This window comes from Coffea eugenioides, chromosome 10 (assembly GCF_003713205.1).
Source record: "Coffea eugenioides isolate CCC68of chromosome 10, Ceug_1.0, whole genome shotgun sequence".
Taxonomy (NCBI): Eukaryota; Viridiplantae; Streptophyta; class Magnoliopsida; order Gentianales; family Rubiaceae; genus Coffea; species Coffea eugenioides.
Window position 1 is genome coordinate 4,723,826 of NC_040044.1, and position 19,078 is coordinate 4,742,903.

Genomic DNA, 19,078 nt, shown 5'->3' on the forward strand with positions numbered 1-19,078 from the left:
AAAGATTGTAGTACATCTCTTTATCAAAACTTTTATATCCAAGTAGAAATATACCTAAAAGGACTTCGATACATTTCTTTGGTCTACCAAAAAATGTTTACGTTTTCAATAAATATATTTTTTAATTATTTTTTTATCTTTTATATATATATAATCGCTATAATATATTTTAAAAAAATGAAAAAAAAAAGAAGCAATCCAAACGGACAAATATGATATATCCCGCTTTTGGTTTCACGCATGCGATCCACGCTTATTACTAATTTATTTGTGAAAGCTTTACTGACAGGACAGCTGCATACAGCTCCACTAGTGATTATTTGAGAGTCATCCATGTCTTCTGTTGCTTCATCAATTCCTCTTGTTTCCCCTCTGACAATCTAAGGGAATACAGCTCCCGAACGAGAAATGCCGCCCGGCCAGCATGAAGATTCAAACTAAAAGGCGTTGCCTTGTATCTATATTGTGAGTCTTATTCTTTGCATCTCAAACTCAATTTGAAACATTGCTTCCACGGCTAATCTGTTTAAGTTATCAGCTATTGTGCATAAGATGCATAGAGGTGGTGGAATGGAGCATATTTTCTTTTTAGAATCCATAGCTTAAATGAATGAATTTTACTTCAAAATTTTCACCCAGTGGCAGTTGAAAAGGCTCTGCTTATGAGGACGCCTTGAATTCTGGTACGCCATATAGATATAGGCTTTGTTTTCTCTTCAGTTCTTCGTTGTTAGCTTATCATTTCTTAATTGCTGCAGCTAATCCAAATTCCAAGGTTTCCATGCCACTCGATTGGAAAAGAAATTCAAATGCAGCCTCTGCACTTAGCCCTGCTAGTGAATGATAAACTGTTTCTGGCATTTATAATCCATGAATTGAATACTGTGATGCAAGAACCTTACTAATATGGCAAGGCTTGTCCAATTGTTAATAAGATATGTCACAGTTAACTGATGTGCAAGTCATTTGTTGTTATTTACACGAGGAAAGAAGATAATACATGGCTCAAAGAGATTGGGAGAATTTGAACATCGATTGCCTGGTTGAAGTGTTCAAATGGGTTGGGATGGAGTCACTTCTATTGAGTATTCCACTTGTGTGTAAATCATGGTACAAAGCCACCCTTGACCCAAAATGTTGGCAGATTCTCGTTTTCCCTGATATCAGATGTTCAGAAAAATTGCCCAGAACAATGACAATGCACTTTGTGCATTCATACAGTCTATCGTGGCATCATTTTCCAAATGCTTCGTTTGCTAAATTTGTAGTTAGCCGAGGTCAGAGGTCTGCTACAAGTTTGGTGCTTCCTGGCACTTGCTCATATCAAGCACTAGAATATATCTCAGATGAGTAAGTTTGTCCTTTCCTTCACTGAAAATTTTCTTTCAGTTTTGTGGTTATCAGGATAACTAACCCGGAAATTGTATTAATTCTCTGGACTAGCAGGTGCCCGGACTTGAAATTCTTAGGTTTGTCGCTTGATCTATTGTATCACAACGGACCAGTCATCGCAAACCTGATCAGTAAATGGAAGAACTTGCAAGTATTGAGCATTGGACATTGCTATATGCTTAATGAAATGTTTGCTCAGCTCAGGCTTCATTGCAAGAACTTTGTAGGGCTAATTTGCTGCTATAGTTGGATAGGTCATGAAGAAGCATTTGCCATAGCCAGTATGCCAAAGATCAAGTACTTAAGTTTTAGGAAAGTCCATTTCCACCAGAATAACCTTTTGATGATATTGCAAAGCTGCAGAGAGCTTGAACTCCTGGACTTGAGTGACTGCAGCGGATTTGATTATGGTAATGAGATAAGGAAGCTTGCTTCTCATATCAAAACTTTCAGATGCGAGAGGTCAAGTTCAAGCGAGGAAGAGGATGATTATCACTACTATGCAGAGGAGGAACAAGCCAGACTGGTTTATAGAAAAATAATGTAACAATCATTCATCTCAGTCCAAATAATCTCGGCCGACGGACAAGAAATGATACTACTACAGGGCCTTAAATATGCTTCTTTCCACTCAGATGCCATATTTGGGATGATACAATTATTTTTGATGGTTCTGTAATAAAGAAAAAATATTTCCATACATCTTTTGGCTCAATCTTGAATAGTGAATAAATAGTTATGCAGTTGGTACACTAGCATTAACATCCTATAGTTGGGATCTTAAAAGAATTATTTTTCTTCTGCCAACAAAGTTTTATTACACTCCCTATTCTGCCTTGTCAACAGAGGATAGATCTCCTTAGTCTTGGCATTTGACATTGGAATTAGATGTCGCCAAGTTATTCAAAGGGTATGCTGTTAGGGCACTGTACACTGCTACTCTTTATCCTAAGGCTCCGTTTGATTCAATGTAAAATATTTTCAACGGAAAATGTCTTCCATAGAAAATTTTATCTAGGAAAATAATTACTTTCTCCATGTTTTTTCCAATGTTTGGGAGGAGATGAAGACTACAAATCTTTAGTGGGGTATTGCACAAGTGGTAGGTTTTGTTCTGAATCTTAAGGCTGGTGGGGGAGCATGAATGGATAGTCTTACGATTTACGAGACGGATATGGAAAATAACTTCAGTTCATTTACATGGGAAGTCATTTTACAGCATCTGATGTAAAATATTTTCAGCAAGAAAAAATTTTCCCAAAGCAATAACCCAACCAAACAATAGAAAATCAGGAAAACATTTTCTGGAAAATATTTTCCTTCCAAACAAACAGACCCTAAATGATGACAGAATTACATTGTTAAGAATTTGAGATCCAGACTCAATACTTCTTTACCCCCGTTATGGTTGCCCTGACATTTTTCCTTCCATCTCAAACTTTATGGTTCATTCAACAACCAGTCCCTCAATTGTCATTCTGCTATCAAGTTTAAAACAAAATTCTCTGTTGCTTCAGGTGAAAACATCTACCCTGCACCTTCCTTGTGCACGCTGCAGAGTCACAAGAACAGGAAATTTTTGAAAAAAGAACGGGAACTTTAGTCAATCATGCAGAGTTGGCAAAAAAACTTACATTAATCCTGTTTCTGTTTGACTAGAAAACTTAAGCAAGTGTCCTCCCTCCTGATGAGCTAATATAGATGTTTTCACGCGCATTATACAATTTAGAATAAACAAACTTGAAAAGAATCCCAGATGAAGAGATGTTGTTGAAAGAACTCAGTTTTAGAAATCATAACCATTAGAATATTCTTGAAGGTACACGAGCTGGAGACAAACAAGATTATAGTATACTCGTTAGTACTAATTAACATAATATATGTGAATCTGCTTTTTATGCTGTTGCCTGTGGGTAATCTTGTTGCAGCCGCATTTTCTTGAGACCTTCCCCTTTTTGTATGCTAGTGCTTAGCAGTAGGACTACCTTTCTATGCTAGTGTTCTTCACCAGTTGGAAAAAAGCTAATTTGAAAATGGACCACAATATCACTTACTGAGTTGAAGAGGGAAAACTTCCCAGTTTTGAGGTTGTGGTCCTTGACATCCTTCCGCAGCATTTGCACCACATTACATCAAATGTCTCTCCTATCATTAATTTGCGCGTGTTCGTAGCAAATCTTCTTTAATGCACATAGATTGCAAAGTAGTAGAAGTTAAGAGTTCAAAGCCTAGCATGACTAGCATCATCCCGAGATCAACATTGGTTTTGCAACTCCAGTCTGGGTTGAATCTAAGACTCGCCATACAAAAGAGTTTCTTGATCATATTATTGAAGTATATGTTACTTTCACCTCGTACGACGAAAAAATAAAACTGTTACTTTCACCAGCTAAGGTGGCCAAGAACATCATCAATACAAAATCCTTTTTCCTGTTTTAAGTCATGTTAAGGGGATAGGGTCGATAATCCTTTTTCTGTTTAAGTCGTGTTACGGGGATTGCCGACAGAGGGGGAAAAACTGTAAGAGATAATGATACATACTTTGAAACAATAATAATAGTTTTGCCTACAAAAATGTCATGAAGCAATATCTAACTCAGCCCCTAAACTATTCTCATTACACTCTTTTGGCCTCTCAATAATATATTGTCGCAAGCAAGCCCGTCAACCAAAAAAAAAGTGCCAAGTTTAAGTACTTTCATCAAATTTAACCGTTAATGCTGATGAAACGAGAGAAAAAATTGACCGAACACAAGAATTTTTCAACAATAAAGTATTTAGGGGGTCCTTAAACTATTCTTGTTAAGTTTTGGTCTCTAATTTAAATTTTGTCTCAGGGTAATCCATGAATAATTAAAAGTGTATACTTTCAACCCTTTTGGTCATTTTAATCTTAAATGCAACCAAAACGAAGGGATGTTTGTGTCCAACTACTTAATATAACTATCGCAAGTAGAATTAAAAAGGTAAAGAAGGAGAATGCACTTCATTTTACTATGATTAGATTTAGCTTTTTGCAATGCTGAATAATGAAATGTATTCTTCATCTTAACCCTTCTGATTCTACTTCGGATGACTATATTAAATTAAATGATTGGATAAAAATGCCATTTAGTTCCGCCTGCACTTCCGACTAAAATGGCTAGAAGGGCTAAAAGTATATACTCTAGATAAAATTTAGATTAGGGGCCAAAACTTGATAATAGAAATAGTTTAAACCCTTTCTATACACTTTTATCCCTCATTCTATCTAGCACTAATGCCAGAGTTTGACTGAAATCCTTAAACTTGGTACTTTTTTTTGTTGAGAGGTTTGTTTGCAATAATATATTATTAAGGGACCATAAGAGTGCTAAGAGAATAGTTTAGGGGTCAGGTGGATAGTTTGATCTGTCTAATGTTAGTTGTAATCACTGGACGCACTGGAAAAAACGTGGATTTACTGCAACAAAAAGGCAAAACTGAGAATTACCTCGAAGGAAAATTATGCATGCAATTCAGGCTCCTGATGACTAGGTTTTACTTTCTTTCAATGGATTATATGTGCACCCTTTACACTTTCCGGTTAAGGGCAAACAAGCTTTTTGGTCTCACCAATAGATCATCAAAAACAACAGCAAAAAGAGCTGTTGAAAGTGGAAAGAAGAAAAGGCCAAAGCTCCTAGACATGAAGCTTTGTCTTAAGTTGTTGCATTATATATCAGATGATCTCATCTCATGAGCGGCTTCTAGTCACTCCTTACCGCAGGATTGTTTTCTTCCGTTGGAACTTCTCTTATTTTTGCTTCATATTTTTGTGAAAGAAAACAGCAATAGGGTGACAAAAACAAAGAAGCCTGAAGTAAAACCTTTCTGAAATCATCTATTGTTTTTTGATACAAAACGGACAAATTAGTGTCTTTCACCTATATCTCCATTTCAAACACCTACCCCTCAAAATTGCAAATATGCCTAAAGATCAATTGAGTAGAAGCATGAGTAGGTGTTTCTTTTGCACACTCCAGGAACAAGATTTATTGCTCAGGAGAGCTGGAATTGCAAGCTACTTGAGAAACATGCATCAGATTGAAGACCAAGAACTTGTTCTAGTACTCAGTGGGCTGTGGAATATTGCCATGACTGAACCTCAAGATGGAGAGCTTCCTTCTTTAGGTGTTTTTGAATGCATGGCAAGTCTTATTGAAAGAAGTGTCAATGATGTAGATTGGCTTCTTAGCTATCAAAACATTTACAATGCATATTATGCAGCTCATATTATTGGTTCCTACACGATAAACAATGCCGAGTATGCTGTCAAAGCTGTTGATGCTGGTGTCATACCACCATTATTGGAGCTTCTTAGAGGAAAGATGAGCTGGGTAGAGCAAAGGGTAGCTGTTAGAGCACTAGGACATTTGGCAAGCTATGAAACGACCTTCAAAGCTATAGCGCTTTACGAAGAAGAAGTGGTTAGATTAGCCATGCGTTTGGCTTCTACCTGTCTGGAAGTTGTTTATAAGATGTTTGTAGGGGTAAAAGACAAGAAGAAGAGGTTGAGATACCATTGTGACTTGCTCACGAGAGGGTTAGGTCTCGGGGATTTGGAGATAGAAAATAGGAAGGCAGAGGAATGGGCTAGTCAACTTCAATGTTGGTGTCTTCATCTTCTAAACTGCTTTGCCATCAAAGGGAGGTCATTAGATCTCATGTGTAAGCCAGAGTTCTTGAAGGATTTGTCTGAGATGTGGGGTGGACTTGCCAATGGCACATCTCCTTCAGGGATTGGACTTATCAGAATTCTTTGTTATAGTAAACTTGGAAGAAGAAGCATAGCAGAAATAAAGCAAGTCATAGAAAATCTATGTAATCTCTCCAGATCTTCAGATGATTGGCAGTACATGGGAATTGATTGCCTTCTTTTACTTCTGAAAGATCCAGATACGAGGTACAAAGTAATCGAAATTGCCACATTACATCTTAGTGATTTGATTGAACTTAGGGACATTGGAGGAAGGTCAAACATTGGTGAAAAGATTGCAAGAGTACTTCTCGGTGATTTTAAACTACGAAACTCCAAGATCGTCATGAGCAATAATGTTCAAAGAGCATTAGAAGAAACATGGAATCTCAATATAAAGAAGAGAATGAACGAGAAGACCATGTCTGCTGAGAAACTCGAAGAGCAAAGAGTATTGGTGGCCTTGATAAAACAACAGGGAAATCATAGCTTTGAGTTGGGAAAGATTCAAGAAGCACAATTGAAGTACACAGAAGCATTAGAGCTGTGCCCCACGAGATTGAAAAAGGAGAGACTTGTGCTGTATAGTAATAGAGCTCAGTGTTCCTTGCTGCTGAAGGAACCTGATGCAGCCATAAGCGATACAACTCGAGCACTTTGCCTTTCTAATCCTCCGAACTCTCATGGCAAGAGTCTTTGGAGAAGATCACAGGCATATGACATGAAGGGATTGGGTAAAGAGAGCTTAATGGACTGTATTATGTTCATCAATGGTTGTATCAAATCAGAAGCCACAAAACATGTGAAAATACCATATTATGCAGTACGGATGATCTGCAAGCAGATGGATTCAACATGGCTCTTTAAAGCTGCTCAGTCAAAGACATTAAGCAAACGTGCTGAAACAGAAGAACAATCGCAAAAAGATGATGATCTTAGAATTTACCAGGACAAACTCCCGAGTTTGAAAATCTCCATCCAAGGGAAGGGTTTCATGGCAGGTAATCAAGCTCCATTATCTATGTTTATCACCAAGTCTAGATTTTTACGACTTATATACTTGCTTCTTCAATAAATGAACGACGACATAAGAGTTAATAGTACTTATTACTCCTGCCTTATGCATTGGATCAGGTCTGTCCACCACTTCTCAAGAACCTTTGCATGGAAACTGGAAAGGCAGAAGGAATCTTGATGGAGCTGGGGGAAGTGGAGAGAGTTTTTCAAATCAATGAGGCATTCTACCGATCATTAAGAAACAATTAACAGGAATTGGTCTTAACATGATTGATTGGTGAAAAGCGGGAAACACAGAAGAAGACAAGATGCTAACTTGATTGATGATCAAATGTAGTCTCCTCTCCCGTAAAGTAATTGATATCACCTGGTCTTAGGGTACGATCGCAAATTTTGTATTCCACTCACTATTCAAAACTTTCCTTTTTCTAGTACCTGCATGCTTAAGGATTACTATCACTTATGGAACGGAAGTGGGCAGGACCACAAGTCCACGTTAAATTGAATGCATTAATTTGTTCCTTCAATCAAGCAATGCTCCTTGCATGTTAAATCCCTTTTCTGGTAGAATTTGCACTTACATCAAATCATCATACTTTCTTTTTTTCCATAGAACAGGGTCCTTGAACAAGATCAATAGGTTTGCATCTCCCCTTTTTTCTTATTTTTTTTTGTTTGGGGGGTGGGGGTTGGTATACATTAACTTTGCAAGTCCTTAAGCATGTTGTTCTTACTATATTATAAGTTTGAAATTTCCTAATTTTAACAAGTTATTGGATTTAAATCACTTTCCAAATGCACAGGGACTATACTTTTCACTGGGATATCGATCGTAAAGATTTGTTAGGAGTATATAAATTGTAGAAAGTTTTATATCAGAATAAAGAATCATTTGATTTTTCGTCTCATTTTGCTATGAATTTGAAGAGGATGAAGGTAGTTGTTCCTCATTGCTCCAGAGTTAGTCATTTGTGGAAACCGAATCCACAGATTTAAATTTTAAAGAGAACGTAAAATTGAGTCCAATCTTATTGTTTACATGTTGCTTGAAACAAGTGTGTTTGGATCCTTGTTTTTGGGGCTGTTTTTGAAAAACTGTTTTTCACATCCCAAATGCTACAGTAAATGTGTATTTCTAAAACAACTCCAAAAACACCATATCCAAACATTTTATCAAAAACAACTACATATGTATATTTCAATTATGTATATTATATATATATATATATTATATTAATATAAATTGAAATATACAAATTGAAAATTATATATATTATATATTATATAAATATTTATATACATTAATATTATACATAATATATTATAATATACATAATATAATATACATAATATGTAATATTGTATACATAAATGTGTAAATATTTATACATAATATATTATGTACATTATATTATAATATATACATTATTAATGTATAATATTATTATGTACATTATTGTGTATAATAATGTCTAACAATGTTAGGTATAATATATAATATACATAATATGTAATAATGTATATTATGTATAATATATTATATTATGTATATTATATTATATATATACAATATTATGTATATTATACAAATTGAAAATTATATATTATATATTTATATATTATATATTATATGAATATTTATATAATGAAATATACAATAAATATTACAAATTGAAATATTATATAAACACCATATTTATAATATTATAATATTTATAATTTATATTAATTTATATTATATATATTAAATATTTATATATTTATTTTTACATATTATAAATATTTTATTTTACTTAAAAAATATTTTTACATATTTATAATATATTTATATGAATATTATATATTATATAAATTATATATAATATAATATATATTTTACATTTATATAAATGTACATTTATACATAATATATATATTAATGTATATTTATAATAAACATTTATATTATGTATTATACATAATATAATACATTTATAATACATTTATATTAATATACATAATATTAATTTTATATTTATACATAATATTAATACATTTGTACATTTATATTAATTATATTAATACATTTATACATATATTAATATATATTAATAAAATTATAATTTATACATTTATATAATATTCATTTGTAATTTATACATTTATAATAATATACACTTTTACATTTATAAATATATTTATAATATGTATTATATGTAATATAATACATTTATGTATTTTTATATAAATACATAAATATATTTATTTATAAATATTTATAAATGTATATTTATATAAAAATATATAATTTATACATTTATACATTTATATAATATTCATTTATAATTTATAAATTTACAATAATATACACTTATACATTTATAAATATATTTATATTATGTATTATATATAATATAATATATTTTTAATAAATTTTATATTTTTATATAAATATATTTATTTATAAATATTTATTAATGTATTATAAATCCATAAATGTATATTTATATAAAAATATATAATTTATACATTTATACATTTATATAATATTCATTTATAATAATATACACTTATGCATTTATAAATATATTTATATTATTTATTATATATAATATAATACATTTATAATACATTTATATATTTTTTAGCGAATATATAAATATATTTATTTATAAATATTTATAAATGTATTATAAATGCATAAATGTATGTAAAAATAAAATTATAAAAATATCCAAAAATATGTTTTAAAAATACCTCTAAAAATAATCCAAAAAAATCTACAGTAAAAATTTTTCATATAGTTTTTGAAAAACAACCTAAAAAACAACTAATCCAAACGGACTTGTATTTCAAAAACGAAATGCTACAGTGCTGTTTTTGAAAAACAACCCCAAAAACAGCTAATCCAAACGGAGCCGCTGCGCGTTTTATTATTATTATTATTTTTTAACGATCATAGGCTCGTGGTAATCTTGCTTTTAGATCTTATACTAATGGGCCCCGTAAGCCCATGAACAATTTCACTTATTCTTACTGGGTTATATACTTTACGAACTAGTGACTGTTAACCCACTAATTATGAACCCAATTGTTAACCTCAATTGATTTAACTATTATATCTTGAGTGAGCCAAAACCAGATCGATCTTGAGGTAAAACTCAAATTTTAAGAATTCGATGAGTCTGAACTTCTTCTACTCTATAAAATTTGTCATGTTTTGTTCCAAATTAATTGTTATCTTATGAAAATTAACTTATCTTTTTCAATAAAATTTTATTTTTATCCTTCATCTGACCGATCACTTATTCGTCACAATTATCAATACATCAAATAAAAGATGACTCACAACTAAGAATATAAGATGAAAGTAAAAATTTTATTTCCTACTAATATCACTATATATAAATTACAAATTTATTTCAAAAATAACAAATTTTATGGAAGAAAAGAAAGGAGTAGTATTGTAGCTCAAATTTGAGCTCGAGCAGTACACCATCCGATCTCGATTTAGACAGTTTATACTCCTAAGATGTCACAGTTGATGAACCTCGTACAGGCCCTTTCTTGGTCATTTCCAACTGAGAAAATCAGCTTTACTTGATTCAATTTACTACTAGTTCTTCTTTTTTCTTTTTTTTTTTGTTTAATAAATAGGAGGGAACTAACTAACTTTTAAGAAAATTAATTACAATAAAAGTGAAGCAACGAATTTCTCAAACAAAAATTAAAAAAAATACAATTTCAATCGCGCGACCAATGAAGAAGATGTGCACGCGCAACTCGAGGGTGGCTGTTGTCAGCGTGCCATCTCGCGAGAGGCCAGCAGCAGGTCGAGCCGTAGGGGAAAGGAAGAAGGCAACAACCAACAAAAGACTCTAAAAATTGATTGGGATTTTGCTACTAAATGTCAAAAACATGAATCCAAATGCCAACGTAAAGGGGCCAATTTAGTGCTCTTGTTCCTTGTCATACAAATAAAAACAAATTCTTCACCACAAATCTAATTTAATCAGTGGGGCCCATACATGATTGAAATCAATCAGCGGGGCCGCTCGATCAATATACAAAACTTCTCGGAATCAACGATCATTGATGAAAATGAAACGATGGTACGTTCTATAGGAATCCAAAACTTTTTTGGTTACTGCTTTCTCGACTTATATCTGTCATCATTAAAGATAATGATTTAAATTTTTAATATTTAACATTATTTAATTTAAGAATTGATAATATTTTTTTTCACCATCCAACAAACCACGTCTTGAAGCAATTAACTATCAAATTTTAGTGTGGCCAGTAGCCACCCAACACCACTGCCGTCTCTCTTTAAATCAACTGAAACTTGTGCCCTTAATTGCATCTTTGTCTCTGGAGCCCTCTCCAATTTCCTCTGTCAAATCCTCCCATAGTCTCTCTGAAAAAATGAGCTGGTGGTGGGCTGGTGCTGTTGGAGCTGCAAGGGCAAGTCTACTGCTCTTTCTGATCCTATCTAGTCTTTGATTTCCCCTGCTGTTTTTATTCTGTTTTTTTTTTTTTTTAAGTTCAATTCTATGAGCATGTTCTTGACTGATATTTTGGGAAAATTTGCAGAAAACGCTGGGGGAAGATGGTGCACCTGCTTCCAAGAATTTCCAGAGTGTGGCCCTTGTGGCGGGAGTCACGGGCATAATTGGCAACAGCTTGGCCGAAATCCTCCCCCTCTCCGACACCCCGGGTGGTCCATGGAAGGTTTACGGGGTGGCGCGACGCCCCCGGCCGTCCTGGAGCCTAGACCACCCGGTGCAATACATCCAGTGTGATGTCCTCAACGCTGATGACGCTCGGGCCAAGCTCTCTCCCCTCACTGACGTCACCCACATCTTCTGGGTAACCTGGGCTAATCGGCCATCCGAGGCAGAGTGCATACAAGTCAATGATGCCATGTTCTTGAACGTCCTAAATGCCGTTGTCCCAAACGCACCAAACCTGACCCATATTTGTCTTCAGACAGGCCACAAGCACTACATCGGACCCTTCGAATCCTTGGGAAAAATCAAGCCCCACGAAACTCCATTCGTCGAGGATGTTCCCAGACTCCCCGTCCCCAACTTTTACTACAGCCTGGAAGACATATTGTTCGAAACTTGCAAGAAGAAGCAAGGACTAACATGGTCAGTCCACAGGGCTGCGGCGATATTTGGCTTTTCCCCGTATAGCATGATGAATGTGATTGGCACAATCTGCGTTTACGCTGCAATCTGCAAGCACGAAAAGGTGCCCTTTAAATTTCCAGGCACAAAAGCGGCCTGGAATTGCTATTCGGTGGCATCAGACGCTGATTTGATCGCGGAGCACCAGATTTGGGCGGCCGTGGATCCCTACGCAAAGAACGAAGCTTTCAACTGCAGCAACGGGGATTTGTTCAAGTGGAGGCAAATGTGGAAAGTGCTGGCGGAGGAATTCGAGTTGGAGTACGTGGAAGTTGATGAGAATGAGGAATTCGTGAGCATGAGTGAGTGGATGAAGGACAAAGGACCGGTGTGGGATGAGATTGTGAAGAAGAATCAGCTGACTCCTACGAAATTGGAGGAGGTGACGACTTGTTGGTTTGCTGATGTGATTTTCAGTGGAGAGTGTATGTTGGATAGCATGAACAAGAGTAAAGAACATGGGTTCTTGGGGTTCAGGAACACTACAAAATCTGTCATTTCTGTGATTGACAAGATGAGAGCTCACAAAATTGTTCCATGATTTGTATCTCTTCCTGCAGGCTTTTGATTCTAAATAAATATTTTACTTCTGGTGGTTAAATTTTGCAATAAATATGTGAAGGAAGATTTAATTTTCCTCCCAGGAATTGAACTTCCCTGTTGTATTTTCCTTTCAATTTTTGTAATCTTTGTACGAATGACATCATAAACAAACTAGCTTTGATACCGGACACCCCCTTTTCTCTATCCTTTTCAAGTTGGTTCTCTTTTTTTTCTGGCCGGGATGTCCATAGATGATGTGATACCCTGATAGAATCACAAAACTAATTTCACTTTTTTTCCCACGGAAAAAAATCAATAATGCCTTTTTTTTTCTTACGCATGCAATGACGTAACAAGTAACAATTTGTAATTGTAAAATTTTCTCTTTGCAGTTTTTGGGTTCTCATGACCATAATAGGAGCAAGAGAATGTCACGTCCATGCATTAATTGGATATTGCAATGGGTACAGGCGCCAGAAGAATAATGTTCTCATCTATTTCACGTCAAATTTCTTGGGTCACTACTAAATTTGCCTGGTGAGAAAAGAGCCCAAGAAGTTTCTTGTCGTAAACTGTCTCACAAGTCTACCTGTGTGATATTGGAAATCAAATTAAAGATGAACCACAAATACTCAGAACAATGGTCATAATCATTGAATTGGACTTTGCAAACTATTTTTTGACCTGATCCATTACTTTTGCAACAAATGGTCGTGGGTTTTCACACGAAAACTCGCTGGAGCTATGGGTTTTTCTTGTATCTTAATAAGGGATGCAGCAAACATTCAAGCTTCATGTATGCATTTCATTGGTGAGTCAATCTCGTACCACATACAAGATAAAAGGGGAAGAAAAGGACACATACAGCGAATAACGCGCGTGGAAAGAAGGGGAAAAAAATAGGACAAATAATAGAGAAAAGCTAGCAAGAAACTCTCCAAAAAATATCCAATTTGAAAATAAGTAAGATAGAAAGCTAGAAATATGTAACGATTAGCATTTATTGTGATTTTTTTTTCTTTAATAAAAAGAATTAATAGTGATTCCTCACTAATTATCATAGTGACCAGATCGAATAACTTTAACGAGTAACCTTTCGATTATAAGTGAAACATCCTGATAAGTAATCTTTCGATTATAAGTGAAACGTTTTATCAATTGGTTCTCATTCATCATCGCAATAGGTTGTTTACTTTTCAACGAACGGATAACACGTTGAAGTCATTTAGTCAAATCTATTCTTAGAGCGTGCATGCGATCCTCGAGGAACTTGTATTACTCGTCAATTGTCACTCATCATGCATGGAACTCGTGCTGCCGGTATGACAAAAGAAAATATAAACAACGAGTCTATTTTGCAGAGATTCCCAACACCCACAAACAAAAGATAATAAAAAAAGAAAAATATTTTTTGTACTCCCATTTTTATTAATCATATTTTTATTATGATTTTAGTCATATAATGTTTATTTATTAGACGATGATGTGAGTGCATTGAAAAAGTTTTGACCTATTGATTAAGGTTGGAGACCTGGAATATAGTGATTCTGAATTCTAATCTTTCGATCCCCTTTCTATTTTTAAAATCCTACAGTTCTCCTACTAGACTTTTTGTTTTAAAATAATAGGAGTACAAATAACCAAAAAAAAAATGGAGTGTAAATAACATTTTTTTTTAAAGGAAAAAAGATTTGTTTTGGTTTAATAAACCATCTTCCCAAGTTCGATTATGTATTGGGTTAATTTGTCTTGTTTCTTTAGTTCTTTCTTGTGTTCGACTGTTCATTTAAATCCAAGCAACAATTTGGTGATTATTAATAGTTAAATGACCCACGCTCTCAGCCTCGTAAGTTCTGCTGCAATGCTCTGTTTTAATTACGAGTGCATATCATTTTTCATTGACAACAACGATACCAACAATTACAAAAATAGATAAATGTTAGGGTAATCAAAATTTCTAATCTGACATGCGTCATGCACAAAAGGTGTTAAGGTATTGTTTTAAAAAATATTTTTCTAACGAATGCCTCGAAAGTATTTGTTAAAACCTAAATTATACTGAATTTACCAAGTGAATACACACGTTCATATTTATTGCGCCTCTTCAATTTGAAAACTTCTATGAAATAGTTACACTTTGCCCCCAAAAAAAAACATCTGAGCCCCTCTTAACGAGCATTTATTGGCCAAACTCTTTTAAAACTTTTTTTCTATATGATCTTCTATGTAAATACTTGTTTTCAGGAGGCAACTGCTTATCCAAAGATCAGTAAATAGATCAAAGATATTTATCAACTAAAAAGCTAAAAATGTAATACCAAAACCTAACTCTACCATCTAACTATACTAAAGTATATCTCAACTTCACTAGTTTAAAAAGGAAACCACCTTCAATTTCAAAACAAAAGCCATGGTTGAGTTTGGATTTTATCCCACCCAACACTTAGTAATCAATTTAGTAATAATCAAATGCATCTAACTCAAACCGCTGATTAACTATTTTACGCATGCGATCCTCGAGGGTTATTTAGTCTTATCTACTCGCGTGTGATGTGGAGTCCTTTTTCGTCTCACTGTTTAAAAGCATTTACGTTCTGTTTTTTTTTTTTTTTTTTTTTGCATATACTTATTATTTATTAATAAAGAAAAGACAGAAACCCAAAAAATACAAACATTAAATAGCCAGCAGATTTAATTATTAATGATAAATTGTTTGGATTGGCCATTTTTTTCCAAATTTTTTTTTGCATTTTTCGTGAAAATATTTTTCATTCATCTTTTTATTTTATACATATTAAATCGTTACAGTATATTTTTCTTTTAAAAAAAGTATAGAAAATAACAATCCAAACAGGGATGTTTTAGTTTTGTATTATACTATTGTGCTTTGTACATGCGGCCCTCGAGGGATTCATCTATTCAATATTAAAAAGAGGATGTTCACCATTGATTTTGCAATGTCCTTTTCGTTTTGAGCCCACGAGCCTCTGCAATGGAAAATTGGCCGGGAGTTGAATTTCTAGTAATGGTGGTGGTGAAACCCAATAAATTCAATGGTGCCCTTAGATTTTAAAGGGCATGTTTCTATTACTTTTTTTTTTTTTTTTGAAAAAATGTTTATATTGCTTATAACCACTAGTAGTTGGCTACAAAAATGTCCTTCCATAATGTCAATGAGAACAACTTTAAAAACTTCAGAAAATTACCAAATATATGCTAGTTCCAAGATTAGATAGTATTTTTCGGCGGTGCTATATGCTATTTAATTTCATTGTAAACAAAATTAGAAAAAAAAAAAAAAAGGCCAAAGATACTCCATCCATAAAGCACCAGAATCCGATGACTTAAAAAAAAATAAATGAACCTACGAGTATAGGATATGAATTAGTAGAAAAGAACTAGTCTCTTTTAATTTACCTCTTTTTTCATCGTATTTTCTGGAACTGCGGAAGATAAACACATTTCGCTTGCATGATAAATATATTTCCCAATCCACCTTTTTATGTTCTCAACCACTTTTTTATCTCACACACATCATATCACAAAAAATGTTACAGTAATTATTCTAAATAATTATTTGGAATAATAATCTATCCTACCAAAGCCAATGTTAAATTATTATTGTAACATTAATAAAAATGCGGTGAAATTTAGCCCCTCATTTGATGCATGTTAACATTCCTTTTTCATAACTGCAACAACAATTAAACCTTACAAAGGCTTAGTGCATTAGTGTCCCTTCAATTTAGACCATACTCACTAAACCCATCTGTATCAGTACTAGTAATTATTCTTAGGCGTTTTTGCAAATAATGTATTCTATGCGTTATAGTGAGAAAGATATCATTTTTGTAATGTAAAACAGGATAAGATGAATGCTCCTAGTCAAGATCTTAGCAGATAATGCATGCATGCATAGTAATAAATAAATAAAAGGATTGCAATCCCAACACTATATATAGAACCTGAATCATATTAGACTGAACACTCGAGGCTTTTAGTCATAGTTCTTAGTAGTGAGCCTTGAGCTGATTAGAGTGCCCTTTCCTTTGTGTCCTGTTTCGGTCTTGCAATCAACAAGTCAACATGGCAGCCAACTGGTGGTGGAACAGATCCGTTGCTGCAGGACAGGCATGTACAGCAAATGTATTACTTGTCTACTAAGTACCATTTTATTAGTGTGATCCTCATCTCGCCTGCAATTGAATAACCACTAATTTCACTGCTCTTTCATGGTCTGTTCCACTGTCATTTCGTTTCCGTCTTGCTCCCTAAACTTGTGTCAAGTCTCTTGAAATCGATCTCTCCTGATGATATTCATTTGTGGTTATTGGGGATGGTTAATTTGAAGCTGATCAGGTTCATGTACTATAAAATTGAAACCTGATCTGCTTATCAGGTTTTAAATTAATAGTATTAATTTGAAGCTGATCATGTTGCTTTGTGAAAGAGAAGAAAAAGCAGCTTGGGACTAACTAACAAATTCGCTGTGTTTGTTTTTGTGTTTCTGTATTCAGATTTCGCCGAGGAAATGTGTGGAGAACGGAGGACAAAAAGAATACAACAGTGCAGCTCTAATTATAGGAATCACTGGAATTGTTGGCAGCAGCTTAGCTGAAATGCTGTTGCTCCATGATACCCCTGGCAATCCCTGGAAGGTCTATGGTGTGGCTCGCCGCCCTCGTCCCACCTGGTTATCCGACAAACGACTCAACTACATCCAATGCGACATCTCCAATTCTAGAGAAACCATTTCCAAGCTCTCCCCTCTCATCGACATCACTCACATTTTCTATGTATGTTGGGTTGGGTCGGAGGACTGTGATTTAAATGGTTCCATGTTCAGGAACGTCCTGAGAGTCGTCATCCCCAATGCTCCAAATCTCCAGCACGTTTGTCTCCAGACAGGTATCAAATACTACCTTGGAGTGTTCGACGAACGATACAAGCAAGAACCTCATGAGTCGCCTTTCACTGAGGACCTGCCTAGACTGCCCATACCAAATTTCTACTATGACCTGGAGGACATTCTTGAAGAAGAAACCAAGGCCAAGCTTGGTTTGACGTGGTCCGCCCATCGACCTGCTCTGGTTTTCGGGTTCTCCCCTTGTAGCATGATGAACATGGTCAGCACCATCTCCGTTTATGCTACCATTTGCAAGCACGAGAACAAGCCCTTGGTGTATCCTGGAAGCGACTTCTCCTGGGATTGTTACTATGATGTTGTGGACGCGGATTTACTAGCTGAGCAACAGATATGGGCATCGATGGAGCCCAAGGCCAAGAACCAAGCTTTCAATTGTAGCAATGGAGATGTCTTCAAGTGGAAACACATCTGGAAAATATTGGCAGAGCAGTTTGGGTTAGAAATGGTTGGATACAGAAAAGGGCAGAAGGAAACAAGCATGGCAGAATTGATGAAGGGGAAGGAGCCGGTGTGGGATGAGATTGTGAAGAAGCACAAACTGGTGCCTACAAAGCTGAATGATATTGCAGCATTTTGGCTTGCAGATGTGGTGTTCTATTCGGATAATCGAGTGAGCTGTATGAACAAGAGCAAGGAGCTTGGATTCTTGAGATTCAAGGACTCGACAAAGTCATTCCTCGACAGCATTGAGAAAATGAGAGCTTACGGATTTATCCCTTAAATTAGCCCATGGTATAACTGTGATTGATGTTGGTAATCATTTCTCTGTGTGATTGAATTAAAAAATGTGTTGGTTTTGTGGAATAAACTATAGTGAAGGGATCTTTAGCATAGGCTTGATTTGTCTGTTTCTTCTAGATGTGTGATTTTGTAATTGTTGTATACTTATATCTGCAATTTCACACGCACCATAAACTTTTCCAGCATTATTGGGAATGGAAGCCTCCCTTTCGAGTCATTTTGACGAACATCTCCGTTTGGAACGTGAGTTTTTTGGGTGTTTATCTAAAACTTTACTGTAACTTACTGTAAAAGTTCTTTAAAAAATTTTTGAAGTGTGTTTTTTTTGAATATTTTGAAGTGTATAGTTTAAAAACTTTGAAAAGTTTTTTGAGGTTATTGTAGTTAAAGTTTTTAAAAAACTTAAAGCAAACAAAATTGGCAAAAAACTTGGCTTCCAAACAAGGCGGCACTAAGAGTAAAAGTAGCTGCTTTTTTGGAAAGATTTTTAATTATGCAAAAAGCATTAATTAATTGTGTTGAAGTCAATTAACTAACTTGTTTTAGACAAGTTGGCCACCAAAAAGAATT

At 34.4% G+C, this 19,078-nt stretch overlaps 3 protein-coding genes across 4 annotated transcripts; all 3 read left to right on the plus strand.

The window, feature by feature from the left end:
- The first annotated feature begins 354 nt into the window (after window positions 1-354).
- On the plus strand, window positions 355-2,187 carry LOC113749973 (F-box protein FBW2-like). Of its 2 annotated transcripts, none has more exons than XM_027293868.1 (4): window positions 355-465; window positions 539-683; window positions 759-1,350; window positions 1,447-2,187. In XM_027293868.1, exons 3-4 carry the CDS (start codon window positions 1,001-1,003, stop codon window positions 1,937-1,939), a joined length of 843 nt encoding a protein of 280 aa, XP_027149669.1. In that variant the 5' UTR covers window positions 355-465; window positions 539-683; window positions 759-1,000; the 3' UTR covers window positions 1,940-2,187. The 2 variants fall into 2 exon arrangements, with proteins under 2 accessions (XP_027149669.1, XP_027149670.1); XM_027293869.1 differs by having other exon boundaries at window positions 640-683.
- Window positions 2,188-5,339: 3,152 nt separating this feature from the next.
- LOC113749301 lies at window positions 5,340-7,434 on the plus strand. Its single transcript, XM_027292989.1, has one exon. It carries the CDS (start codon window positions 5,340-5,342, stop codon window positions 7,182-7,184), a length of 1,845 nt encoding a protein of 614 aa, XP_027148790.1. The 3' UTR covers window positions 7,185-7,434.
- Window positions 7,435-11,392: 3,958 nt separating this feature from the next.
- LOC113749302 (iridoid synthase CYC2-like) lies at window positions 11,393-18,488 on the plus strand. The gene is made up of 3 exons (XM_027292990.1): window positions 11,393-11,569; window positions 11,699-12,835; window positions 17,358-18,488. Exons 1-3 carry the CDS (start codon window positions 11,531-11,533, stop codon window positions 18,486-18,488), a joined length of 2,307 nt encoding a protein of 768 aa, XP_027148791.1. The 5' UTR covers window positions 11,393-11,530.
- The last annotated feature ends 590 nt before the right edge of the window (window positions 18,489-19,078 follow it).